We start from the raw sequence: 27,959 nt of genomic DNA on the forward strand, positions 1-27,959 counted from the left end.
GCCAAGATCAAAATTGTTTTTTAGGTGTTGTTTACCATGACCAAATTGGAAGAAAATTGAATTGGTATCATAAAATGTCTCTAAAAAGATTTTTGCTTGAATAACTAGTTTTATTTGTCAAAAGTTAAAAATATATAAAGCACTAGAGCTACCAAGGGAGTAAGGTTTTTAAATCTGGAACTACTAAACAACTTTTTTTCTGGGATAATTCGTTTAACCGAAGTCTTTTATTAGGCCGAATCATTAAAAAATCATTTAAATACTACTTCGTATTATAGAAAAAGTGCTCAAAAAATACAATTATATTTCAAATACTCGCTCCAAATATTTGAAAACATTGAGTTGTGATTACATAAAAATAGTGTTTCAAGTGAATAGCAGATTTTCAAGCTGAATTCAATGCTTATCTAACCAGTAAGATTTGTTCTGCATAAAATATTTGTCATGAAAAACATATTTTTTTCATATCAATGTTTTGCCATGAAAAACATATTTGCTGCATGATTTTTTTTTCATTTCAACTAAAATTTTCGATATATTTCAAATTTCCCGGGAATTTCCGGGATTTCCCGGGAAATTTTTTGAAAATTTCCCGTTTCCCGGGAATTTTGTAACCCCGGGAAATTGGACGTTCTAGTTTGAGTATTCCCCCAATCACCTAGCATTTTTTCCATGATTTTTGTTTTGTAACTAAAAACAACACTTTAAGTCATTAATGTTCCTTTGTGGTCTCTATTCAATCAAACCGCCTCCAGATACTCATAATCGTCCTCGCTGTCCTGCCGTCCGTAGCCTTTGTAAATGTAACAACCCCAATTAAACAATCTCCAACCTACCTCGATTATAGTAATCGTACGCTACCACGTCCATCTGCCGGGCCTGTCCACCGTTAGACTTGGCGAAACCAGCTCGAAACAGTTCTGCAGTTACCACAAAGCAGTCCATAGCACGCGCCAAGGATTGGTAGTACACCACGGTAGAGGTTCCTCCGGGACGCTGCAGCGATTTCTGTATGGGATAAACTTGGTGCAGTTAGGAGGTCGTTGATAAACTAGACGAGAACTTACCCAAATACTTTTTTTCGGTGATAGATCCTCGACGCTCACTCTGGAGAATCCTTTCGGATGGAATACCTCCACCAGTGTCAGCCCTTCGGTGCGGTTTGTGCGGCTTCCAACGCAAACTTGTAGGTTTTGGATTTCCCTGGTGGTGCTGTTGAGTAGTTGTACGTTTAGCGCGAAGCTGGCCTACATGCTGGACAGCTTTTGGTAGTACTGGTAACTAATTTCCTGCCGACCAAATCCGGTACCTTGAACTTGGGCTTGTACGAGCTTGGTATTGCTCGGTAGATCCAGTTCGAACATTCTGGAGTTGGTTGGGGTAACGTGTAGGATTTTGACGTTTGATTGGTATCGAAGTTGGACGGTGTAGCTGTTGATATACTGGGAAAACTTTTCATAGTGTTGTGAAAGAGCTGTTAGAGCAGTGGTAATGCCCTGCGTATGTCGGAATCCCCCGTATGAGCGAAAGGAACGAGACTTCAACCACTGGACAATGTCCTCCGTGTTGGTGTAGACTGTATGATTCAGGGATGCCAGCAGCGCGTACCCGGCTATTTCAGCACTGGACGATTTACCTCTCCAGTAGGCGTTTGGTTGATATCCAGGTGTTCTTGGATGGTTAAGCTGCTCCAGGCAGTACTTACCCTTGGGATGATTGGCTAGCGATAACGCGTGGGAAGCCAGAGCAAGCTCGTAGACATCCATCTGTTCGGTTCTGTCAGCTACGTACTCGGAAGCTTTCCGCACGACTTCCGGGTATTGGTTTTCCGTCGCGAAGATCGTCAGCACGTAAGCGGTAAGCCTGAGGTCTCTCATTTTCTCGTACAACGTTGGTTCTACCTCGACAAACTGTCCCGAGGGCTGTTGTTTCGCCGCAAGCCACTTCAGCGCATCACCAAGAATGGCTTCATGGATAACTATGTACCTTTTGGCCACCTGAAGTCCTTTGGCAATAAAGGCCGTCAGGTAAACACGCGATACCGAAGGGGTACCGAACGAACCATCCTGACGTCGATACTGCAGAACAGAACGCAAATTTTCCTCTAAGACCGAAGATACATTCTCCGAAGGACGACTTCCAATCCGTGCGAGATAATCTACGATGGCTACATTATGGACAAAAGTTGTGACGCAATCCAGTTGTGAGCAATTCGACGACGGTTGAGTGTGATTCATCGAAAGTTGAACATTCACGGGGATTCCCCAAACAGCGGCTGTGGAAAAAAGTTTCGCGGCGATTATTTGGATACCGCGGGAACAAATTGCCAAAAACAACTTACAATCCAGCAGTAGCTTTATCCTGGCTGTCTTCTCCACCAAACTGGGAATATCCAGACGGATTGTTATATTTTGAGTTTGCTTCGCCGTTGCCGGTAGATCAATGTATCTGACTACTTGGTTCTGGTACAATCTTGGTGCCAGTGGATCATTCTTATGATAATGAAGATAAATTAAGAATTATATATATATATAATCTTGATTTAATACTTACAAAAAGGGAACACTCAACGTTGGCCAAAATAGCTGCCAATATTCCGAATATTTTCCGATAACATATTTGCACCATTTCGCAGCAACCAGCGTCAACCAAGATTCTCAGCCGACTAATTGCAGCACAGAACACAACTGGTTCTGATGTTGCACTATCAACTCTTATTACTCACGATAAGGATTTCAAATTGAATTCTTCTTCTTATTTGTTTTTGTTATTTTTTGTCGCTGTAAGCCTTGTAAGCGCTGAGCACTTTCCATCATTGTTGACGAACAGTCACCTCGAAAAGATTTTACAGTGGGTCATTTGTACTGTCGCCTCTCCGTGTGTCGATATTGAAGCAGTGCAATTTTCTGAGACTTTTTGTATTCTGTAGCTTGCTGGTTTTCCTATCTACCTAGTTAGCATAAGAAAGCACATAGGTATCGAGGTATGAATTTTTGAACAAACACTAGTTTTTTTTGGAAATGATCGAGAATGTGGAAATTTAATTTAATTTTTTTTAAAGATCAGAAAATTTCGAAAAGTTTTGATTTTTAACATTGAAAATCCGAGATCTTGTCCTTTGAAAATTTTAGGCTTTTTAGGTGACACATAGAGGAATTCATTTTCAGCGATTCGAATACGTTGTGAGGCTGTATCCCAGCAGCAACTAATTGTCCGTTTTGCAAGTTCCAGAGAGAAAATTTGCTCAGCTTTTCAATAATATTTTTCAGGGCGCTTTTCTTTCCAGCACTATTTTTTAAACCTAAAAATACATAAAACGAGCTATAACTTCACAGCAAAAAATCCGATGGTAAAATCGCATGCAAAAGCATGCACATCACCTTCGTCAAAATAAACACTTAATATTACACACTGCATGTACAATTTTTGTAAACACAAAAAAAGTTGAAACCGACGGGATTCAAACCCAGCACCAACAGTAAGGACTGGCGCGTTAGCCCACTCGGCCATCGGACCGATGAAAAGTTGTATGGATAAACGCATATATGAGCTTGACATTTCGGTCAAGTAGGATTCCCATACTGATAGGCTACATATTTTAGGGTGTAAAATCACATAAATATGCATAAAATAATGCAATATATATTTTACACCCACGCCTTTTACATGCAGCTGGATTACTACTTTTTTAGCTGTGTTGAAAAAATTGTAAAGTAGTTTTCGATTGCAAATTCGATTTTTGCTTTAAACATAATAGAATTTAAAAAAATGTCCGAATTTTCGATATTTCAAAAAAACAATATTTTTCAAAAATCATCTTCTAAACCAGATTTTGCACTGTGACTCAAACAATTTCTTTTTAATCCCCAAGTTTTTCCGTTTACTTATTTTTTCCTGAAAATAACCTAATCATAACCTACAACTTTGCCGAACTAATCGATCAGAAAATCCCTCCTCAAAATCCAGAATTTCATACATTCTACACAGCTAAAAAAGTAGTAATCCAGCTGCGTGTAAAAGGCCTGGGTGTAAAATAAATATTGCATTATTTCATGCAATTTTATGTGATTTTACACCCTGAAATATGTAGCCCATCAGTTTGGGAAACCTACTTGACCGAAATGTCAAGCTCATATATGCGTTTATCCTTTTAGCTTTTCATCGGTGTGATGGCCGAGTGGGCTAAGGCGCCAGTCCTAACTGTTGGTGCTGGGTTTAAATCCCGTCGGTAGCAACTTTTTTTTTGTGTTTGCAAAAATTGTACATGCAGCGTGTAATATTGAGTGTTTATTTTGACGAAGGTGATGTGCATTCTTTTGCATGCGATTTTACCAACGGATTTTTTGCTGTGACATATGACCAGCCCCCAAAATGGTGTGCAGACTTGTATAAAATATAACTAATGATGCACATAAACTCTGAAAAATATTTGAACGGCCTTTGCTATTTTTTTCAGAGTTTTAAGCCAACTTTGCTGAAGACACCAAATCGATCAGAAAATCCGTTCTCAAGGTACAGATTTTTGATTATTTCAAAACCCTTTTTTGGTATGGTCGGTTGCTGGAAATGCTGGAAAGTCACCCGAAAATGTAATACATAAATTATAACGGTCAGCCCTACTGCGTTGTGTTTACCGCAGAGAGGATTCTTAGAACGGATCACATTGCACACAATCAACAGGGGATGAAGGATGCGTGGACATAGCGTACCAAACGCCTCGATTTATAGTTTCAATTTTGCTATGTTGATGGTGTCTGTTGATAAGGGAAACACCACTTGATAGTCGAAGCCTATGATCAGTAGTGCTGAAAGGATATTACGATTCTGTTCAGCAACGGAGGGGCAACCATGGGTGATCTCTCATGCTCATGCTCATGCTCAATTTTGCTATGTTGATGGTGTTTAGTGAAATATGCAATGCAGTGTGTTTGCTGAAAGGAAAATTGATTAGTATGGATTATGGCATATAATATTATACAATGTTATCATCAAATGCAGTGGAACAATAAAATATTTGATAAAATGTGATTATAAATAATATAACAATACAAATTGTGATTACTGACCGGACTCGCTAATTGGGGCAATTATCAACCATCAAAAACACGAAAAAAACCTGCTCAGAAATTATTACTCAAACGTCTTAAGCAGTTATCTAACAGATTTTTAACTCCATATAAAAATGATGCAAATCCTAGAAAAAGTACCTACACAGAAAATTTCATCCAAATCCAAAAACACAAAAATTTAATTTTCAAATAATTCCTCGTTCTTGAGGTAGTTGTTTAGCATATAGCGTAATGTTTATCAAATGTATTTTCAAAATATTAAACGTTTCTCTCTTCTCACTTTCCCCATCCCCAGCCACAACACCGGCACGTCGCACTGGCTCGACCCGCGGCTCTCCAAGTTCCAGAAAAAGTCCCTCGAGGACTGCCAGGACGACGAGCTGCCGTACGGGTGGGAGAAGATTTGCGATCCGCACTACGGCACCTACTACATCGACCACGTGAACCGGAAGACGCAGTACGAGAACCCGGTGCTGCAGGCGAAGCGCATGAGCGAACGGGGGGCGGCCCCTCCGCCGGGTGGTGGCGGTCCTCCCATGGGTGGTCACGACGAGGTTGGTGGCGCAGGAGGAGGTGGAGGTGGGGGCGGTCGGGTGAATCACTTTACGAAGAATCCGGGCAGTTTGCAGGGCGAGCGGTTGATGACGACGCTGGTCAAGTCGACGCGGGGGTTGGGCTTTACGATCGTCGGAGGGGACGATAATGTGGAGGAGTTTCTGCAGATCAAGTCGATCGTGCCGAACGGGCCGGCCTGGATGGACGGGAAGCTCAAGACGGGCGATGTGTTGGTTTATGTGAATGAGATTTGCGTGCTGGGGTTCACGCACCACGAGATGGTGAATATCTTCCAGTCGATTCTGCCCGGGGAGGAGGTGCACCTGGACGTGTGCCGGGGGTACCCGCTACCGTTCGATCCGAACGATCCGAACACGGAGGTGGTCACGACGATTGCGGTTGACGGGTTGAACAACGGAGTTATGACGGAGTCGGATCTGAAGATGCTGGAGACGGGTATCTTTATGGATCCGAGCGAGGGCGGAGTTCAGCACAAGAATCCGCTGGCGAAGATCCAGTCGGGTGGGGGTGGTGGGGCGACGGCGAACGGAGGCGATGTGTACTTTAGTGATACGCACCCGTACCAGCAGCATTACAAGAGCAAGGAGAATAGCTTTGAAATTCCGGAGATTCTGCACATAAACATTGTGAAGAGTGATAACGGGTTCGGGTTTACGATTACGGACAGTTCGTACGGGCAGAAGGTGAAGAAGATTTTGGACAGGCATTGCTGCAAGAACTTGCAGGAGGGAGATATTCTGTTGAGTATCAACTCCATTCCGGTGAAGGACATGTCACATAATGAGGTAGTGCAAGTGCTGAAGGATTGTCCAAAGAACATCGAAACGACGTTGAAGGTTCAGCGTGGCCCTTCGGCGCTGCTCGTCGGCAGTAGTAAGATGACGAACAAACTGAGGAAAAGTATCGAACTGGCCAAGTTTGGTGGAGGTTTGCTCAAGAAGGACAGCGGATACGGGATCGGTGGGAATAGTTTATTCAGGAGTAAAACGCCAACGGCAGATCTGTACAGTACACAGGCGAAGGAGATTCTTCCGACTAGGCCAAAAACACCGCTGGTAGACACGCGGGCCCGGGCCAAAACACCTTCGTTGCCATTGTCAGATCTGAACACGGATGAAATCGAGCTGGACGTGAATAAAAACTCTGGTAACGGTGACTCCAAGATGGATCTAAACTTGAACATGAAGTCGAATGCCAGCTCACATGACAACGACTCGATTGCGAACGATATTGGGTCGTACAACAACGATGATCAGTTCCATCCGCACCATCACGGTGGGAAGCACGCCAACTTGTTGGCGGATCGGCTTGGCGAGCTGACCATCAGCAGTTCGAACAACAGCACCACGGACACAATCTACCACAACCATCAACCTCAGTACGGCGGTGGTCAAGTCCTCCAGCAGCACCAGCCCAACTACAACCACGGCTACAACCAGCTTTATTCACCTCCGCTGGTCCCACCTCCACCAGTGCCACCCCTTTCAGCAAACCACGTCGGTTACGGTCCCAACTCGGTCCAAATGCCCCTCCAGCCAACGTATCATCACGAGAGTTGCTTCTGCTACGATTGCCAGGACTACCAGCGCCAGCAACAGCAACTCATGTACCAACAGCAAACGCTCAACCGGTCGTACGGCCAACAACAGCAGCAGCAACAACAACAATCTCAACAGCATCTTCCCTACCAACTTCCACCCCAAATGAGCGACAACATTGGCAAGCGGCTCAACGAATACCTGATGGACCGGAAGCGATCGCTCCACCAGCAGCAACAACAACAACAACACCCGCAGTACGACAACCTGTACCACCATCACAAGGCACCGGTTCCACTTCCACCCCAGCATCATCAACAGCAACAGCAGCAGCAGCAGCAGCAACAACCGGCCTTCGAGCAGCACTTTTACCCCCAGCAAGCACCGGTTCCGTGGCCGGGCGGACCACGCAACGGCAGCAGCGTCGGCAGCCAACACTCGCCCCAACTGTACGGCGGAGCCGGTGGCAACGTGGGCTTCATGGCGCCCGTTCCGATGGAGGATTACACGCTGACGGAGGTGGTGCTGGAGCGGCAAGCGCTCGGCTTTGGGTTTCGAATCGTCGGCGGCACGGAGGAGGGCTCCCAGGTGACGGTGGGGCACATCGTGCCGGGGGGAGCCGCCGACAAGGACACCCGGATCGCGTCCGGCGACGAGATCCTCAACATCAACGGGGTTAATGTGGTGAGTTGGTTGGTGGTTTTGAATGTCTCCGCGCGAATATTAATGTGTTTTTTTTTTGTTGTCTTGAAGGAAAACGCCTCCCACCATCGGGTGGTACAGTTGATGGGTGAGGCTGGCCTCCGGGGTCAGGTCACGATGATCCTGAGGCGGCGCAAACCGCTGAAGGCGCCTCCGCCGCCACCGAATCCGCGCTACCCGTACCAGGTGCTGGTGTCGCGCAACGAAAACGAAGGCTTCGGGTTCGTGATCATTTCCTCGTCCGGTCAGTACCACGGTTCGTCCATCGGTGATCTCATCCCGGGCAGCCCGGCCGAGCGCTGTGGGGAGCTCAAGATCGGCGACCGAATCGTGGCGGTGAACTCGATCGACATCACCGGCATGAGCCACGGCGACGTGGTGAACCTGATCAAGGAGTCCGGTCTGCAGGTGCAGCTGTCGATCGGGTGTCCCCGGCCGGACGGTCCACCGTTGATTCAGACGGCGGCGAACGCGGTGGCCGCATCGAACGCGTCCAACGCCAGCGGCAACGAAATGTACGTGAGCAGCAGCAGCGGAAGCAACGGCGGTGGTGGCGGACCGCCCCTCATGAACCGCTACCCCACGATCATGTCCTGATTGCGGCGGACGAAGGTTCTCGTGCGGCGCGCTTCGGCGTCGATCGAGGAGGAAGCGGCGGATTGAGCGCGGCGACGGCAGCAGCCTGCCGGAATGGAACCAAAGCATTTGTTTTTAGGCGAGTTTATTTACTGTTAAGACGGCGGGAATGGAACGAGCACGTTCCACGCACAGGTGAGTGTTGAATCTAGCAAAAAGAAGCAAACAAGCCGAGATAGAAACGGTGGTGTGTGGCAATAGATGAAATTAGTTCGTACTAGTGCGCTGTGGGTAGAGAGAGAGCGGGAGCCGTTACACAATAGAGAGCGGGTCTGGGTAAAAGATTGTCGTGTGTATCAGGTTTCGGCGCGACGCGGTTTTTGTTTGTGTGTTCTACAGGTCACGTGCGGTTTGCCCGTACGTGATGCTTCGTTGTTGTTAGGTTCTGTGTCTAAAGGTGACTCCGCTATCTGCGAGTGTGTGTTGCATGAGTTCTGCATTTTTGGACGAACTTTTAATATAAAGTTGAATGATATATTTTTTGCAATTCTGTTTTGAAAATACTTACATTTTCTGTCATTCTATTGTGATAAAAATGACCTACATATCAGCATCCAAAATAACAGTACTGAAAAGTTTATTTTAGCACTCAATTCAGTTCTGAAATGTTAAACTTTTCAGTACTTGTATCGTAAAGTAATAGTTTTCGGTACTGATTTGGTTTTTAGGCTGATACGGAGATAGGAAGAAACACAAAACACCATAATATGGTATATTATACATAAAACTTCCAAGAAACGGTCAATAAAAGGGTTACGAAAAAAAAATCTTGAGCGATACGCAGCTGAAAAGGTCCAGAACCGGAAAGGGGCATTTGGCGTTTCTTCGCGCGGTGCTTGTTTGCATTATGTTTTGATGAGAAAACTTATATTTGAATGCGACACAAAATTACAAACATATCTACGATTTTGATCAATATCAAAAATTTTGAAAAATCTTAAATTCCTTATAATTCGGAATCTTGTAATGCAGAATCTTAATATTAAGAACGGATTTTGTTTATTGCTAGGAATGAAGTAAACTTGAAGGAAAGTAAAAAAAATGAAAAATACAAAATTAATGAGAAATCTATAAATTTAAGAATACAAACGAACACATCAAAAATAAAAATAAAATAACAAAAAATAACTTAAAAAATAAAAAAAATCAGATGATCAAGTAATCTTCAATTCAATTCATTTATTTACCGAAATAACAATTTTACAACTTGTGTGAATGGCTGGTTCATAGAGATTTGGTGTTCCTTGCAACTATTTCCTTTTCATTAACCGCTTGGTAACAGAAGGTTCTTCAAATGCAATTAAACAAAAACTAGGGAAAATTTGGCCAAACAACCTAGTGACATCGAACATCAAGTAGGGGAAATATACCCTTTCTAATCAAACACCTATCTTCGTCATATGGAGAGCTTGATGCTCGATTAAAGCTCCAAAAATACTATTTAGGCTATAAACTTACCAGCAACAGCACCGCCTCGAGTAAGCACGCAAATGTATGCCACTTACTGGCCAAAAAAATCAAATTTAATGCACTTTTGATCATAATTTCTATTTTGCGAGACCATTTCTCATCATTTTGGTGGCACACACATCCACACGCAAGATCAGAGGTTAACTGCTTAACGAAAGTCGCCATCAATATCTTTTCACTTGCGCTAACGATTTCAAAGCGCTTGAGATATAAAATTGCTTCCAACTACCGGCAACATGTTCTTTTGACCGTTACTTAGTCACTCACTTGAAAATTAATCCCGAAACAAGTAAATATTTAGCAAGCGCCATCAAAAAAACAAACGCGCTAAGTCTTTTGACGTTTCAATTCTGACGACCCATTCCAACCGAAGGCTGAAGAAAACCGAGCGAGAAGCGAAGGCAAATAAAGAACAAAGGGTGGCCACCAACACCACTAGCAGCACTTGTGGTGTTGCCAGGAAACTTTCTCTATAAATGCTACTTTTCGTGAGTGTTCGCTCAAAATTTCATCAATTTTGGCAGCACGAAGCAGACCCAAACGAGCGTTGGAAGAAAAAAAGAACTAAGCTGAAAATAGAAAAATGGGCGTGGCCCAATGCACATGACTGATTAGAATGGGTTTTTGAATTATTTTTTTAAAATACTTGTAAAAGGAATAGCATAACTTTTAATAAAAGTGAAAATAAACAGAAATGTTCACAAAAAGTTGCTCTATTCGTTGGTGTACTTGGTTTTACTGAATTTCAAAGAACACTCCAGATTATCCAGCATCATTCAAACAAGACCGCTAATTAGGCTTAAAATGGGTTTATTTCCCCTAATCTTGAAATTAAAAAACCCAAAATTCTAAAAATTTTAAATTTTCATTCTTTATTCAAAATATTCAAAAATAAAAAAAAAAATCAAAGACTTAAAAATTGTAAAATTAAAATTTAAGAATTTTCGAATTTCAGAATTTTAGAATTATATTATTTTAGAATTTCAGAATTTTAGAATTTTATTATTTTGGAATTTTAGAATTTTAGAAATTAAGAATTTTGAAATTTTAGAATTGGACACTGCTTGCTGGTATTGCAGGTTAAAATTGCACAGTTAATTTTTTTTCGAAGGGTATTACAGTTTTTTTTTACTTATATTAGTAAAAATGTGAAATTCAACAGAAACGGATAAAAATTTGATCAGTAAATTCTTTGGTTTGGTTCGCTTTTTTTTTTTCAAATTTAGAGAAAAAAAACTTCTTAGAAATCAATAAATCAGTTGCAAAAGCTTCCTGTTGGTATTTGATTGCGCCTTAATGAATGCAAAATCAATATATCGAACAAAAAAAACTTTGTAAAGATTTCATTCCAATAGTTCCGCAACAGCTCGAATGTCGAGGTTTTGATTTGGGAAATCTGAGCCGGTTTTGTTGTTTTTTGTGTATAACTTATAAAGCATTTTACCAAACTTGATAATTTTCAATACGGACTTATGGGATCCCAAACTGGACCGAATGGAACAAACCCGGACGAAATTCGTTCAGCCAATTCCGAGATAATGGAGTGACAATCTTTGTTTCTTTTTTTTTTGCAATCATCCGGACTTTTCAAATATAAAAAAAATACTGTCCGGATCTATCATGCAACTTATCGTTGAATAGGTTATCAAAAGACCCTGATTTTGACTGAATGTATTCACTATAAGTGTGTGTGAGGAAGGAAGGCGTTATTTATACGAATTTTGAAATGTTTTTGGTTTAGCAAATCAAATTAGAAGAAAATTTGTCCGTTTTCGGACTAACTCGACTTGATACAACTAATTTCCATTCATTGTTTGGATCATAAATGACACACAAGCAAAAAAAAATACGCTGGAGAAACGTGCCGTGGGAAATCGCATAATAATCCAGTTATAAAAAGCACACATCGTAAACGGAAAAACAAAGACACACAAAAGCGGACAAACTTTGCCCGGTCGCGCCACAATCACTTGCTTCGACGACTCCATAGAATAACCACCTCTCCCCCTTTCCTTTTGTGGTCGTGGAAATAAAACCGCGTTTCGCGAAATAAATCAAATCCGGCGGCAACAAGTGCACTTGAAACTCGGAAACCCAAGCAGGAAAGATACAATCAAGCAATTTTTTTTTTCGTAGCGACAAAGAAGGTAGTAGCATTTACCGAGGAAAAGCAAAACAAAAGTATATCCAAAGGACTGAAGCGTGCAGCAAATTTGTAACCCACACTTGAAGAAACATTTATTACAAAACAAAACAAAAAAACGCATATCAAATAGAAGAAATCCAACAAGCGTGATCACTGTGAGTAATCTTGCCTTACCTTTTATATTAGTAACACCATACACACATACAAAAACACCCACTTAGAGAATGGAAATCTGAATGTTTAAAGTTTGTAGATAGTAACGGAAACTGTTTATATTAGTACCGTAAGGATATCCAGCCTTGGCACTGTTTACAGCGAGGGTTAGGCAAATTTTTAAGAGAAAAGCAAACGTTAGTTTTTCCCCATACCCATATTGTACTTACACGTTGAGCAGCCGCTGTTTTTACAAGTATTATTATTTAGTCCGTAGCGTAGTGTATGGTATAGTAATCCCAAGTGATTGAAGCAAAACAGAAGAAGAAAAAAAAATCGACCGATCGAATGTTCGCAAGTGCCTCTCCAATTTAGTTGGTAGTTTAGAGTTTAGAACTGTGAAAAGTCTATTTTGTTTGTTTGTTTCCCCCCGGCGCGAACGGAGCAGGGCGAGAATATCATGACTGTAGCCACATTTTTGTACTTATCAATTGGGAAGAGTCCGGGGAGCTCACAACTTGTGTATTCATCGTAGTTGAAACAAAGCTCACAGCAAAGCATTGCTACAGGTAGGATAAACGAAAAAGAAGTAGAGTTAGAATTTGAATGTTGTTGTTCTCGGTATTAATTAGGCGACAGTGTAACCGAAAATATCCCGGAGAATCGAACCCCGTACACACATACATACATACACAAACACACAAAGCAATAATAAAATCAAAAGTGAAAACGTTGAATCAATCGTTGGCGGCTTTCCTTGTGTGAAATGTATAGAGAAATATTGTCCATATGTTAAAAGACGTCAATTACAAATTAATTTCCATTTAGAGAAATATAGAGAGGAAGGTAGCAAACGATGTTACCGTCAACTTGGCCTGCATCGACTTCAATGCCGCGTAACCCGCTTGAATACCAAAACTTGGCTTTGTCATGGTTTTATTTTTTGGTATTCCCACGCCCTTGGAATATCAGATGTTTGTATTGCTGTGGTCTAAGTGTCAATATGGGTATTCGGCGCCTTGGCCCTGTGCCTTACTTTCATACAATTAGGATCCCAGGGTGGTGAAGTTCTTGTAGATAAAAGTTAGACACTAGTGGTTGGCACTAGCGATAGCGGCCGACAGCTATAAAGTCCACTACGTTTGTGGTCTTCCACATACATGATTCTGGTATGATTTAATTGTATTTCACCATCTTCTATTACTATGCAACCAAGGGTACATTTTGGTCGTTGTTATTTGCACAAGTAATACCAGAATTTGGTAGTTTTAGTGCGTCCATCTCGGAACAAATTTCCCGGGATTTTTGCAAAACCGGGAATTCCCGAATTTCGGGATTTTTTTTTATTTTGTCTGGGATTTCCCGAAACTGAAAAAAATAATTAAGACACATTCCGGCGTTACAACGTCACGATTTTTTTTTACTTTTTTTTCGAAGTATTTCTCGTTCGATATATCAAAACCTGCCCCAAATTAAATATTATTACAGATTTCGAAATTGAATCTTCTTCAGGTAGTGGATATGGAAAACAAATTTGAAGTCGAACTTTTCATTTGCCACATTAATTATACAGTAGTTGTTCGGTAACTGGGCTGAGAACGTAGCCCAGTCATCGAATGCTGTTCGCTAACTGGGCTGAACGAAAAATAACGAGGGGACTACCGATGCATAATATTTATTTGATGAAATATAAAAATAAAAGTTACTCAAATTTGTTTACAATGATTACTGTTCATATTTCTTTAATTGTGACTTGAAATTACATAAAAGTTTGAAAAAAGTTTTTTTTTTATTTGTTGACCATGATGTTTGCATCCCCTCGGTGATTTCGGTTTGTTTTGGTTTTTTGACGTTTGTCTGCTTTTTAACTGGGCTACGGCACAGTTATCGAGCGCCCAGTTAAACAACGCCCAGTTACCGAACAACTACTGTAATTACTCCGTGATTTTGCAACAGAGTGAGAAATAAAGAAATTTTGACCTTTTTTGGTTTCATATAGATTAATAATTCATGTTTTAGTTATTATAAACATTTGTCATTGTTAATCCAGCTGCAATTAGAAAGTGACGATTCTCGAGATTTTCAATTTCCCGGGACCCGGGATTTTTTTCAACTATGCCAATAGTGCCAATAATTTAAAAAGAAGAGCAATACATTTGTTTATTTTCAATGATTTAAACTACAATTAATTCATACTTATTCAATGAAACGTTAAGTAGCCTCATTATTTTGTGGAATTTCTCTTACCTTTGATTTTTTTTCTGAATCTGCAAATACAAGATCGTTTCTTGAGCTTTTTGAGACTCAAAAATTGTAGATTCAAATGCTAACGCATCTTTATTCGCTCTGAGCCATTTTTGAAAAGTTGCACAAACTTGTTGCATGAACTAATTATTTGATTTTTGTGAATAAAAAAAATAGCTAATATATAATTTCCTAGTATCGAGATTTTTGCAATATGATAGATAAGGACTCAAAACAACAATTTAAAGTTGTTTTTTGTCTCGACCAAATTTCCCGGGAATCGAGAGGTCCAAAAATGGTCGATTTCCCGGGATTTTTTTCCCGGGAATTCCCGCTCGTCACCCTCTAGCTGCAATTGATGATTGGACCAATAAAACAACGAATATATAAAAGTTCGAGCTAAACTATGCAAAATTTTAAAATTTGGATTGTTACACCAGTGCTCCACCAGGAAGATAAGAACTTGTTTGCTGTACCGGTAAAAAAAACTCTATCTTTACAAAAACAAGATATCACTGCTAATATTTATGTAAATCTGATAAAGGAGGTTGGCACTACCTCTAACATCATTTTCTTACAATTTATTCATTGTTAAACCTTTAATAAAACTTGTTAAATTTCTTTCAATTATTCTCGGATATTCCCATACAAGACCAACTATAACTAAAATATAGAAAAAAGATATTATAACAAATTTATTGACCGCATTAATTAACTGACTTTTTAAAATTTATCTGTCACAAAACTATTGATTTTGAAGCCCATTTAAAATCAGCCTTCTAGACCATTATGTGCCATTATGCCAAATTACGTTATGCCAAACGACGTTATACTAAATGGCATTATGCCAAATGGAAAACATAACATGTTTTCCAAGGTCCTAAATATTTCTGGGGAATGGGATAGTATAATTCACCTTAGGACACCATTTTAGCGAAATGCAAAATAACGAGAAAAACTGGGGGTGCATATTCCCCCCTTCCCCCCCTTAAGTAAGAACTAAAACTAACTCAGATTTACGTTTCTGTAACACATAAAGGAGATTTGTTATTAAAAAAAAACACTTTGAAAAAAGCTATTATTATATTTTGTTTCACTTTTCCAATCTCTTTTTTTCTTATTTGTTGTTTGTACATATATTATAAACTATAAAAAAAAACTTAGTAATTAACATTCACAATTGTTTTTTTCCTTAAATTTATTGCTAATCGCTTTTTGGAAGAAGAAAACTAATACCAGACTAGAAAAAAAACTATGGCGGAGTTGAAACTTTACCTCCTGTTTTTTCACCTAACCGTTTAACTATTTTTTCGTGGCCATATTTCTTGGCTAATCCCACTGGCATCCAGCCGGAATCACTAACGACATTAAGTTCGGATCCGTTTTCCAACAAAACCTTCCCAATTTCCCCATGACCTCGCATTGCAGCAAAATGAAGCGGTCTGAAATGTTTAAAATGCTCCAACTCGTCACTTTCGATTCTCAGTCGTGGAAGTGGCCCAGTTTCATCGAGCCTAGAGTTGGGATCCGCTCCGAATTCAAGCAGTGTCCGCACCAATTCCAGGTCTCCGCTGGCTGTGGCAAAGTGCAGCGGAGAACCGTAGTCGGGATCTTGGCCGTTGATCACCGCTTGACGGTAGTCGGGATCTATCTGGATGAGGACGTCGCGTGCGGCGTCGTGGCAGTCGTTGGTTTCGAAGGCTTGCAACAGTTGATGGTACTGTCGGTCTAAGCTCATCCATAAGTTGTAGATTTTCGGGGCTTGCTCGGTAAAAGTGATTGTATCTTTTACGAATCGCTTTGAACCAACCTTAAAAATGCCTTCTAGACCATCGTTTGGTTTCTTGGAAGTATCTGATTTCTTTTGGTCAAAGCAGTGGTGAAACAAAAATGTAACTATTAGCGATATACCGTTGCAGTCGATGATCTTCGTCATGATACGTTGCATTTCGTCGTTTATCTCCACTTCCTGCAAGTCCAAAATGTTCAGGATTTGGTCGGTATCGAAGATTTTGATGTCTCTGGCTTCTTTTGCACCAGACATCTCCAGCATTTTGTGGAGTCTTTCGCAAGAACGTTTCATTTCTTGTGAAACTCGAAGCAATGCAACATCAAAAGTGTAATTTTGTTTAGTTTTGAACTCAATGACCTTGTGAATCCAATGTACTAGATCATTTTTATCATAATCGTTGATGTCTTGATCAGAATATATTTCATGCGGAAATTTACCTTGTTTCAATGCTTCCTTATACTTTTCGACAGTGTTGGTAAATATTTGTATTATTCTGTCACTAGTCACGTGCCGCTTTGTTTCTAGAAAAGAACACAACATAAACGAGGAATATGATCCAAACACCATTCGATGATTTCTTACAAATTCTGATGAATTTAGTGTAACATGGTGAAACAGTGTTGTGAGGATAGTACTTGGTCCAAACAAGCGATGTTTTTTCATACAAATAATTATTAGTTTCAGCATGGTTTCGAATTTGGAAGGGAAGTCATTCCCTTCGCACAATTTCACGAGAAGTAAGTGAATATAATAAATTTGCTCAATCAACTGTTTGGTTGACAACGCATACTTGAAATCCTGTCGATTGTAACCAACACCAACCATTAAAAATTGTTTTATTTTGCAAAGCAGTGTATCCCAAATTTTGTAATCTCTGAATATTTTGTCTAGCATTTGTTCATCTGCAAAAAGTTTCATTTCAGTTACAGCACGATTAGTGAACTGTGATATTAAAGAATTTATGGACTGAGAAAAATCTGCTCCATAAGTTTTCCAATCCTTTATCAATTGATCATCATAGTCCAATAAAAACAGGGACAGTCCATGGATTACGTCCTGTGTTCCATCGGTAGTTGTAAAGATTTTGAAGTTATTCAAGTGTCTAAAATCTGTTGTTGGCGCTAGTAGCTTCAGGTATTGCACAGGTGCATGCTCGAAAAGCAACGTAATTAGTGGAAATTTCTCATTTTTTGTGTTAGGTGCCAAATAAGTACTGCCATCGATAATACCCAATTGAGCGAAAATGTGCACAAACTGAAACTGGAACGGAAGGTGATCAGTGAATACATGTTGCCTCAGTGTTTTCCCGTCTTTGTCCACCCACGTGGAAACGTTATGGTAGAACTCTTTAAGGAGAATATGAACTATTTTGACGTGCCCATTGGTTGCCGCTTTCAGCAATGGATCAAATGTCCACCCGTTATGAGCTAGATTAGATTGTAATATTGATGGATTAAAAATTCCAACGAATTTCTGAATTAAATTGTAATAACCCTCGCTAGAAGCAATTGAAAATAAACAAAAACAATCCATAATATTTAAACTTTTCATTGAATTAATCACACATTCGTTGTGACTGATAATAAAATTTTCAACAATTTTCAACAAAGTTTTTGCACATTCATTTGCCCCATCTTTCAAGCGATGGCTATAATCTCTGTGCAAAAAGTCACTCTCGACGATGTAACTATAGTTTTTAGCAAGAGGTACGAGATTCACCAACAGGCAACCGATTTTGCTTCCCAACTCTTTCGAATTGAGAGAAACTTTAAAATCTTGCAGTGCTATTTGCTGCACAAAGCAACACACCTGGTATCGATTGCTTTTTGTGAGAATTTGAACAAAAACTTCTCGGATGAATCTATCTGAATTGCGTTTTGAAGATTTAAATTTACTCCAAAGGTATCGTGCCGCAAAATATTCGGCAAATGTTTGATGCACAAAGCGTGGTTTATCCTTCACCACCTGGCTTATAAAACCGACCTTTTCTCGGCCCGATATAAAGTCTTCTAGGAACTTAGAAGTTTCACCTGGCAGCACCTGGAGAGCATTCAACTCTTGGTCCTCCAGCAGTGCACATAAAGCTAGCTTTTCATGTTTTTCGGCTATCGATTGACGTTTCTCTTGCATCAATTCGCATATTTTTGGATCACTCTTGTCAATGTTGGGTGATTTATCGCCGAACAGTACCTCTTCGAGTTTTATGCGGAAAAATTCCTCGTACAGCACCACCAGATCTAACTTGGCACTTATTTGACGCTCAATTCTGTTGGTAAATGCATGTTCTTTAAAGAGAAATTTCTTGAAATCGTTCAAAAAAATCGTTGCGATCATCCGCATTTGCAGTGGAATTCCCATGAATGAAGCTTCCGTATTGTTGATCGTATTTGAAAACAGCTTGATTAAATTGCTGGCAAAAATACTGAACCGATGGTTGTCAATGTGTTTCAATTTAAGTTTGACTTTCCAGAATTTATGCAAGAACTTTTTCTGATCTTGCTTGCTGAACGGTTTTATAGTGTATGCAAATTTACTTAAATTATCTTCCAGTTCGTAATGATTGTTGTCATTTCGTGTGGTTATCCAAAGTCTCTTCTCATTGTTTTGAAGAATTTTCAATAGTTTTAAAATTGGTTCCTTATAGTTTGGGCTGATTTCGTCAAAACCATCAAAAAGTAGCGTAATGTTTCCTTTGTTGTAAAAACTTAGAAACAACTCAATTTCAAACAATGTTTTTCCACTTATTTTACTTCGAGCGGTGTTCTTCAGGTGAATCGTACCATCTGCCGATAAGGTAAATGAAGTTTCTTCATCACTCGATATAATTTGTTGCACAATCAAAATAAACTTTATTGCAAGTGGTAGATCGATTATTTTCAATTTCAACCATTTGTTGAACTCTTTTGTATAGTTTAACAAATCTATTCGCACAACCCAGCAGAGTGGATCGTGCTGGGTTATTCTTTTCGATAGGTCTGTTATCAAGGTGGATTTTCCCATGCCAGGTTCGGCAGCTACAATGACAATCCTTTCGCTGTACAACTCCAATGAATCCGTTACAATCTGCTCGTGAGTTGATTCAATATTTTCACGTACTTTGCTAAGACTTCCACGTGATTTTTGCCAGCTCATTTTGGAATCTACTAAATGAACGTTTATCGTTTCATTATCAATGCATTTTCTCTTAAAATCTTCACATGACTTAACCCATACGTCATGATCTGTATTTTTGACACCTTTCCTAATCTTAACCATTTTTCGCAATAATTTTCTTTCTATCAAAAATTCAGCAACGTTTTCGAATTGAGTCAAATCCACTCCTCCGGTTATCATCAGATCGCATTTACTGATCAGTTGGGAAAGCATTCCAACATCGATGATGTCTAATGAAGCGCATCCCATTAATTGTCCGAGTTTAATTTTAGCACACTGGAAATATATTTCACGCTCCTTCAACAGTTTTGTTTGAGAATCCGGAACAAGATCGCTAAAAATGCTTCCTTCGTCTATGAGATGGTCGACGTAAGTTGATAACCTTGCGTTTGTTACAATGATCAATTTGATTTTTGAATTTTTAAATTCATTCAACATTTTCTCAATATCATTGACCGTTTCTAGATCCCCAACAAGGATCATCGTTTTGCAGATATTACTGACAGTTTTAAACTGAAAAACCTCTTTAAGATGAGGGAGCACAATTTTCAGATATTGAAATGTAATGAAAAGACGCGAGTCCTTATCAAAATGTTGAAGCAATTTGATACAAGTTTGTTCAACGAAATTCGAAACGATATTTGTCACACCCTCTCCAATATGAGACACAAGTGATTGAACTGCTTCTGATTTGAACTCAACTTGGTATCTATTGATCTGGCTGATGCAAATTGCACTTAAATTGGTTAAAGGCGGATTGTCACGCACTTGCACAACGGCTGCATCAAAATAGTCACAATCCCTGGTCAAGTAAGGAGCTTTCTTTTGCTGTTTCCACAAATGTTGAACCTTGTCATGGACCTTTAAAAACACTGCTTCACAATCTAGATCGTCACTTATTTTATAGCTAGATTTGATTTCGTTTTTCAAAGTTGCTTCTACTTCATTTTCCTTTCCTTGATCTGTGTAAAACATCAAATTATCTAGAAAGCATTTCGCGAACTGCTCATCCTCTTCTTTATTTTCCAATGTCAATCGTGGAAAACAATCAACTTTGATTTCTAATCGATAACTTTCTAAAGCAATCCCAATTTCACTCTTTAACAACTCAAGCAACCTTTTTGCATTTGATTGCAACGAACTTCCATCAACATTAAATTTCAACAAGTTTGTGTTTTGATCCGGAATCAAGATATTGCCCACCATACCGGCAAAACCCCCGTTTAGACCAACATCGCCACTGTTTAATATTTTACCAATCATACTTTCATCGATTCTGACAATGTTATCATTTTGCGCTGCCAATTGGAATAAAACCTTGAATCGTTGTACTAAATGCTTAATTCTTTGCTCTTGATTACCTTTCCCTATTGGCAAATCTAGATTTCCGAAAGAAGGTGGAAATTTGACTTTTAATGATTCCAATGTTGATCTTCCTACGATGTCTGTAGCATTTCGTATAGTTTCTTGTGTAACTATTATATTTTTAAAGGCTGCTTCTTGTAACGCATCTAGTTTCACCCGATTTTTAATTGGTGTAAGCGTTTTTAACGAGTTATCGTACCTGAGCACATTGCCGAGTAGTTTGCTTATATTTTCCGCGCTAGGATTCTCTAATAGAACTTTCAAAAAGTTTTGTAAATCTGAATCTTCAAATTTTTGCTTTCTATATTCTAAAATTTTATCGTACATTATTTCCCTTAAAATAACAACTAACTTTTCTTTAGATGCAAAGAAATCTGTCTTGAATGTCATTTGTCCTGTTTCGCTGTGTTTAAATAGTTTTTGTGCCAAAACTACGTGATACGTTCTCATCAGATCATCGGACATAACATTGTCTGTTCTGCCAGATAGTACAAAATCAGCCAAAATATTTCCTAATGTTTGAATACGTAACTTAGTTGCAACTGTTGCCAATGTTTTAACATTTTGCGGACTGTATTCAAACTTGAATGTTTTACCGCGATTAGTTGAGTATAATATATCATCCGTTTTTGTATTGAACTCAGTTGTCTCAGTATCTATCCCTTTTTTACAATCAAAGTTCTCTTTCGCTGAGGTATAAATCACAAAATCACAGTCCACTTTTTGAAACTCTTCTCTGAAGATCTGGTCATCCTCGCTCTTTGAGCCAAACTTTCGCCTTATTGCCAGGAAGCTATCGAAGTACTTGTGTATGCTATAGTCACCTTTCTCCTTGAGGGTCTCTCCCAAGGTCAACTTTCCGTCCTTATCGGGGTCATCGCGATGCTTTGCTTGGATAAACTGCATCCGTGTTTTCCCGTAAATATCCCGGAACCAAAAAACTACATCGTCCAGTGCTCCCAGGCCATCCACGTTGGATCCCAGATAAAACTCGGCGATGTCTTTGCGTTTCAGGGCCCGAAACAAAATCAACGTTAGCAGTTTAGTTTCATACAGCTGTCCACAAAAGCCGGATGTACCGGATCGTTTTGAGTAGAAGATAGTTTTATTTTCAGTGGTTGATTGCTCAGCAACTGAATGATCGCTTGCTGGTCGTAATTCCTGTTTGGGCACATTTTGAATGTGTTTCTTGAGTATTTCGACGACCTCAGAACCTTGGGCAACATCCAGCGGGGTTTGCCCAGTCGAATTCTTTTCCGAAACCTTTGCTCCTCTATCCAGCAGAAGTTGGACAATCTCCGGAACTCCCTTGCAGGCAGCTACGTGCAGTGGGGTGTTGTTTCTATCGTTGGCATCCTTGGTGTTGATGTTCCCGCCGTGTTCGATGATGATGTCTAGTTGAGTCGAAGTCAGTGTTTTCATCCGTATACCGAGGAGAAGCATACTGTTTTGGATCAGCTCATCTTGGTCGGCCATTCCGGTTATTGCTGTTCGATTTGAGAGAAATTTTAACACTTTCATGAAATACATCAAACTTGCTTCATAAATTACCTCGAAAGCTTTAAATGAACCTGCAAATTTTGGATGTTTTTGCAGTAATCACATTGAAAATAATTTCTTTTCTTTTTTCTTGTCATTCAATCGATGACTCAGTACTTATAAGTGCTAAAAGAGTAAATTTGTTTTCACTTTTAAAATGTTTTTTTTTTGTTTTGAACCGCTATGCGCAATACGCTTAGCCAACTGACAGTGAAGAGACAAACTCGCTTGTTTTGGAATGTGACATTTGGATAGGGTGGTACAATGAGTTGGGTTATTTTAATATTTAATTTTCAGTCGACTTCAAATTGATCAGATAAATGGATATTTCTTTCGCATGCAACAAAAATTTGTCATGTTCCCAATTTTCTTGGAAAAGGCCAATTTTTGGGGTAGTTTTATTTGGATGAATCAGGATTCTTGCTTGACAAGAAAATGTTGATTTCAACTTTGCACTTTTTTGTGAACGATTGAGGTGAAATGACACATATATTGATGTGATACTTATGTTAGCCAAGATGTTAGCTCATATTTTATCGTTTTTTAAAACTGAATTCATAATGTAATCCGATCATTACACAGTTCAGACTCGATTATCCGAAGCCTCGATTAGGGATTTATACTTACCGTAAACTGAGGCAATCGGGACACATGGGGCGAATTGGGACAGCAGTTTTAACCATGTTGGAGCACAATATTTTGATTTTTCATGTTGGTTTCGGTTAGAACAGACTCAGGCCAGCAAAATGTGTACATCCATTTTCAAATTTAAAAGCTCTAAGTGCTCTAAAAACTGCTATCCCTATTCAGACTGTAGTCCCGTTTCACCCCAGATTACGGTACACAGAAAAAAAATCCGGCAATCGTGAATTATGTTCATGATTGTGAGAACCACGAAGTAATTTGTTCATGAGTATGGTGCATTTGCACTATAAACGTGAATATATTCCTTCCTGGTTCTCAAATTCATGAACATAATTCACGATTTTGGGAATTGACTTTTTTACGTGTAAGCTCGAGAATCAAAAATAAAACAACAAAAAATAAATATTTTCGTGATTCGATTATCCGAAGTCTGGACTGTATTTACCTAACTTTGACTAGACCAATTTGGGCATTTTATTTTGAAATATTGGTCAAACTAATATCTCGTCATGACCATGTATTCTAGCCTAATTCATTGGCGTCATACCAGAATCATTTACGATATCAAGTTCGGCTCCGTTTTCCAACAAAACCTTCCCAATTTCCCCATGACCTCGCATTGCAGCAAAATGAATCGGTCTGAAATGTTTAAAATGCTCCAACTCGTCACTTTCGATTCTCAGTCGTGGAAGTGGTCCAGTTTCATCGAGCACAGAGTTGGGATCCGCTCCGAATTCCAGCAGTGTCCGGACCAATTCCAGGTCTCCGCTGGCTGTGGCAAAGTGCAGCGGAGAACCGTAGTCGGGATCTTGGCCGTTGATCACCGCTTGACGGTAGTCGGGATCAATCTGGGTTAGGACGTCGCGTACGGCGTCGTGGCAGTCGTTGGTTTCGAAAGCTTGCAACAGTTGATGGTACCGTCGGTCTAAGCTCATCCATAAGTTGTAGATTTGCGGGGTTTGCTCGGTAAAAGTGATTGTATCTTTTACGAATCGCTTTGAACCAACCTTAAAAATGCCTTCTAGATCTTCGTTTGGTTTCTTGGAAGTATCTGATTTCTTTTGGTCAAAGCAGTGGTGAAACAAAAATGTAACTATTAGCGATATACCGTTGCAGTCGATGATCTTCGTCATGATACGTTGCATTTCGTAGTTTGTCTCCACTTCCTGCAAGTCCAAAATGTTCAGGATTTGGTCGGTATCGAAGATTTTGATGTCTCTGGCTTCTTTTGCACCAGACATCTCCAGTATTTTGTGGAGTCTTTCGCAAGAACGTTTCATTTCTTGTGAAACTCGAAGCAATGCAACATCAAAAGTGTAATTTTGTTTAGTTTTAAACTCAATGACCTTGTAAATCCAATGCACTAGATCATTTTTATCATAATCGTTGATGTCTTGATCAGAATATATTTCATGCGGAAATTTACCTTGTTTCAATGCTTCCTTATACTTTTCGACAGTGTTGGTAAATATTTGTATTATTCTGTCACTAGTCACGTGCCGCTTTGTTTCCAGAAAAGAACACAACATAAACGAGGAATATGATCCAAACACTATTCGATGATTTCTTGCAAACTCCGATGAATTTAGCGTAACATGGTGAAACAGTGTTGTGAGGATGAGGAATACTTGGTCCAAACAAGCGATGTCTTTTCATACAAATAATCATAAGTTTCAGCATGGTTTCGAATTTGGAAGGGAAGACATTCCCTTCGCACAATTTCACGAGAAGTAAGTGAATATAATAAATTTGCTCAATTAACTGTTTGGTTGACAACGCAACATATTTGGAATCCTTTCGATTGTAACCAACACCAACCATTATAAATTGTTTTAGAGGTTTCTACATTAACGATGTGCGGCTGGATCACCGTCCCACAAAAAATAAAAAAATAAAAAAAATAAAGAATTCAGCAACGTTTACGAAATGAGTCAAATCCTTTCCTCCGGTTATCATCACATCGCGTTTACTGATCAGTTTGCAAAGTATTCCAACATCGATGATGTCTACTGAAGCGCATTTCTTTAACTGTCCGAGTTTAATTTTAGTACCCTGGAAATAAATATCACGCTCGCCAAACAGGTTTGTTTGTGACTTCGGAGTAAGATCGCTAAAAATGCTTACTTCGTCCTTAAAATGATTGACGCAATTCGATAACTTTTTGTTTGTTACAATAATCCATTTGATTTTTGAATTTTTAAATTCATTCAACATTTTCTTAATATCATTGTCCGCTTCTTGATCCCCAACAAGGATCATTGTTTTGCAGATATTACTTCCAATTCTAAGCTGAAAAACCTTTTTAAGATGAGGCAAAGCATGGTCCAAATATTGTGAAGTTATAAAAATCTGCGAATCTGAATTGAAATGTTGAAGCAATTTGATACAAGTTTGTTCAACGAAATTCGAAACGATATTTGTCACACCCTCTCCAATACGAGAAACAAGTGATAGAACTGCTTCTGAGTTAAACTCAACTTGGTATCTATTGATCTGGCTGATGCAAATTGCACTTAGATTGATTAAAGGCGGATTGTCACGCACTTGCACAACGGCTGCATCAAAATAGTCACAATCCTTGGTCAAGTAAGGAGCTTTCTTTTGCTGTTTCCACAAATGTTGAACCTTGTCATGGACCTTTAAAAACACTGCTTCACAATCTATATCGTCATTTATTTTATAGCTAGTTTTGATTTCGTTTTTCAAAGTTGCTTCTACTTCATTTTCCTTTCCTTGATCTGTGTAAAACATCAAATTATCTAGAAAGCATTTCACGAACTGCTCATCCTCTTCTTTATTTTCCAACGTCAATCGTGGAAAACAATCAACTTTGATTTCTAATCGATAACTTTCTAAATCAATCCCAATTTCACTCTTTAACAACTCAAGCAACCTGTTTGCATTTGATTGCAACGAACTTCCATCAACATTAAATTTCAACAAGTTTGTGTTTTGATCCGGAATCAAGATATTGCCCACCATACCGGCAAAACCCCCATTAAGACCAACATCGCCACTGTTTAATATTTTACCAGGACCAATCATACTTTCATCGATTCTGACAATGTTGTCATTTTGCGCTGCCAATTCAAACAAATCCTTAAATCGATGTACTAAATGCTTAATTCTTTGCTCTTGTTTACCTTTTCCGATTGGAAAATCTAGATTTCCGAAAAAAGGTGGAAATTTGACTTTTAATGATTCCAATGTTGATCTTCCTACGATGTCTGTAGCATTTCGTATAGTTTCTTGTGTAACTATTATATTTTTAAAGGCTGCTTCTTGTAACGCATCTAGTTTCACCCGATTTTTAATTGGTGTAAGCGAGTTTGACGATTTATCGTACTTGAGCACATTGCCGAGTAGTTTGCTTATATTTTCCGCGCTAGGATTCTCAAAAAGAACTTTCAAAATGTTTTGTAAATCTGAATCTTGAAATTTTTGCTTTCTATATTCTAAAACTTTATCGTACATTACCTCCCTCAAAATAACAACTAACTCTTCCTTGGAATCAAAGAAATCTGTCTTGAATGTCATTTGTCCTGTTTCGCTGTGTTTAAATAGTTTTTGTGCCAAAACTACGTGATACGTTCTCATCAGATCATCGGACATAACATTGGCTGTCCTGCCAGATAGTACAAAATTAGCCAATCTCTTTCCTAATGTTTGAATACGTAACTTAGTTGCAACTACAGCCAATGTTTTAACATGTTGCGGACTGTATTCAAACTTGAATGTCTTACCGCGATGAGTTGAATATAATAAATCACCCGTTTTTGTATTGAACTCAGTTGTCTCAGTATCTATCCCTTTTTTACAATCAAAGTTCTCTTTCGCTGAGGTATAAATCACAAAATCACAGTCCACTTTTTGAAACTCTTCTCTGAAGATCTGGTCATCCTCGCTCTTTGACCCAAACTTTCGCCTTATTGCCAGGTAGCTATCAAAGTACTTGTGTATGCTATAGTCACCTTTCTCCTTGAGGATCTCTCCCAAGGTCAACTTTCCGTCTTTATCGGGGTCATCGCGATGCTTTGCTTGGATAAACTGCATCCATGTTTTCCCGTAAATATCCCGGAACCAAAAAACCACATCGTCCAGTGCCCCCAGGCCGTCCACGTTGGATCCCAGATAAAACTCGACGATGTCTTTGCGTTTCAGGGCCCGAAACAAAATCAACGTTAGCAGTTTAGTTTCATACAGCTGTCCACAAAAGCCGGATGTTCCGGATCGTTTTGGATAGAAGATGGTTCTATTTTCAGCGGTTGATTGCTGAGCAACTGATCGATCCCTTGCTGGTCGTAATTCATGGGGAGGCACAGTTTGGTTGTTTTTCTTGAGTTTTTCGATGACCTCAGAACCTTGGGCAACATCCAGCGGGGTTTGCCCATTCGAATTCTTTTCCGAAACCTTTGCCCCTCTATCCAGCAGAAGTTGGACAATCTCCGGAACTCCCTTGCAGGCAGCTACGTGAAGTGGGGTGTTGTTTCTATCGTTGGCATCCTTGGTGTTGATGTTCCCGCCGTGTTCGATGATGATGTCTCGTTGAGCCGAAGTCAGTGTTTTCATCCGTATACCGAGGAGAAGCATACTGTTTTGGATCAGTTCATCTTGGTCGGCCATTCTGGTTATTGCTGTTCGATTCGAGAGAAATTTTAACACTTTCATGAAATACAACAAACTTGCTTCATAAATTACCTCGAAAGCATTAAATGAACCTGCAAATTCTGGATGTTTTTGCAGTAATCACATTGAAAATAATTTCTTTTCTTTTTTCTTGTCATTCAGTCGATGACTCAGTACTAATAAGTGCTAAAAGAGTAAATTTGTTTTCACTTTTAAAATGTTTTTTTTTTGTTTTGAACCGCTATGCGCAATACGCTTAGCCAACTGACAGTGAAGAGACAAACTCGCTTGTTTTGGAATGTGAC

The 27,959-nt window shown here is 39.5% G+C and overlaps 2 protein-coding genes and 1 pseudogene across 7 annotated transcripts in view; 1 reads left to right on the forward strand and 2 right to left on the reverse strand.

The window, feature by feature from the left end:
• LOC120425533 (membrane-associated guanylate kinase, WW and PDZ domain-containing protein 1-like) overlaps nt 1-13,031 on the forward strand; it is a 34,954-nt gene extending 21,923 nt beyond the window's left edge. For 3 of the 4 annotated variants that reach the window (XM_039590088.2, XM_039590089.2, XM_052709082.1), the window contains exons 3-4: nt 5,365-7,867; nt 7,937-13,031. In XM_039590088.2, coding sequence (XP_039446022.1) covers nt 5,365-7,867; nt 7,937-8,482 — 3,049 coding nt within the window. In that variant the 3' untranslated portion in view covers nt 8,483-13,031. The remainder of the gene's footprint in view (nt 1-5,364; nt 7,868-7,936) is intronic. The other variant, XR_005606546.1, reaches the window with a different exon arrangement.
• Nucleotides 205-2,921, reverse strand: LOC128093174 (thioester-containing protein 1 allele S1-like; annotated as a pseudogene).
• A 2,557-nt stretch (nt 13,032-15,588) lies between the features above and the next one.
• Nucleotides 15,589-27,886, reverse strand: LOC120425509 (uncharacterized). 3 transcript variants are annotated; one of them, XM_052707186.1, is made up of 3 exons: nt 27,727-27,870; nt 22,396-27,662; nt 15,589-22,331 (listed from the first exon to the last, which is right to left on the reverse strand). In XM_052707186.1, the coding sequence occupies exon 2, from the start codon at nt 24,555-24,557 to the stop codon at nt 23,556-23,558; it is 1,002 nt and encodes a 333-aa protein (XP_052563146.1). In that variant the 5' UTR covers nt 24,558-27,662; nt 27,727-27,870; the 3' UTR covers nt 15,589-22,331; nt 22,396-23,555. The 3 variants fall into 3 exon arrangements, with proteins under 3 accessions (XP_052563146.1, XP_052563145.1, XP_039445990.1); XM_052707185.1 differs by lacking the exon at nt 27,727-27,870 and having other exon boundaries at nt 22,396-22,555; XM_039590056.2 differs by lacking the exon at nt 15,589-22,331 and having other exon boundaries at nt 24,122-27,662; nt 27,727-27,886.
• Between the last annotated feature and the right edge of the window lie 73 nt (nt 27,887-27,959).

The sequence above is a fragment of the Culex pipiens genome, chromosome 2 (assembly GCF_016801865.2).
Source record: "Culex pipiens pallens isolate TS chromosome 2, TS_CPP_V2, whole genome shotgun sequence".
Lineage (NCBI taxonomy): Eukaryota > Metazoa > Arthropoda > Insecta > Diptera > Culicidae > Culex > Culex pipiens.

What these genes read in the sequence shown, in the direction of transcription:
- LOC120425509 (XM_052707185.1), bottom strand. Translation starts at nt 22,320, where the DNA reads ATGGCCGACCAAGATGAGCTGATCCAAAACAGTATGCTTCTCCTCGGT.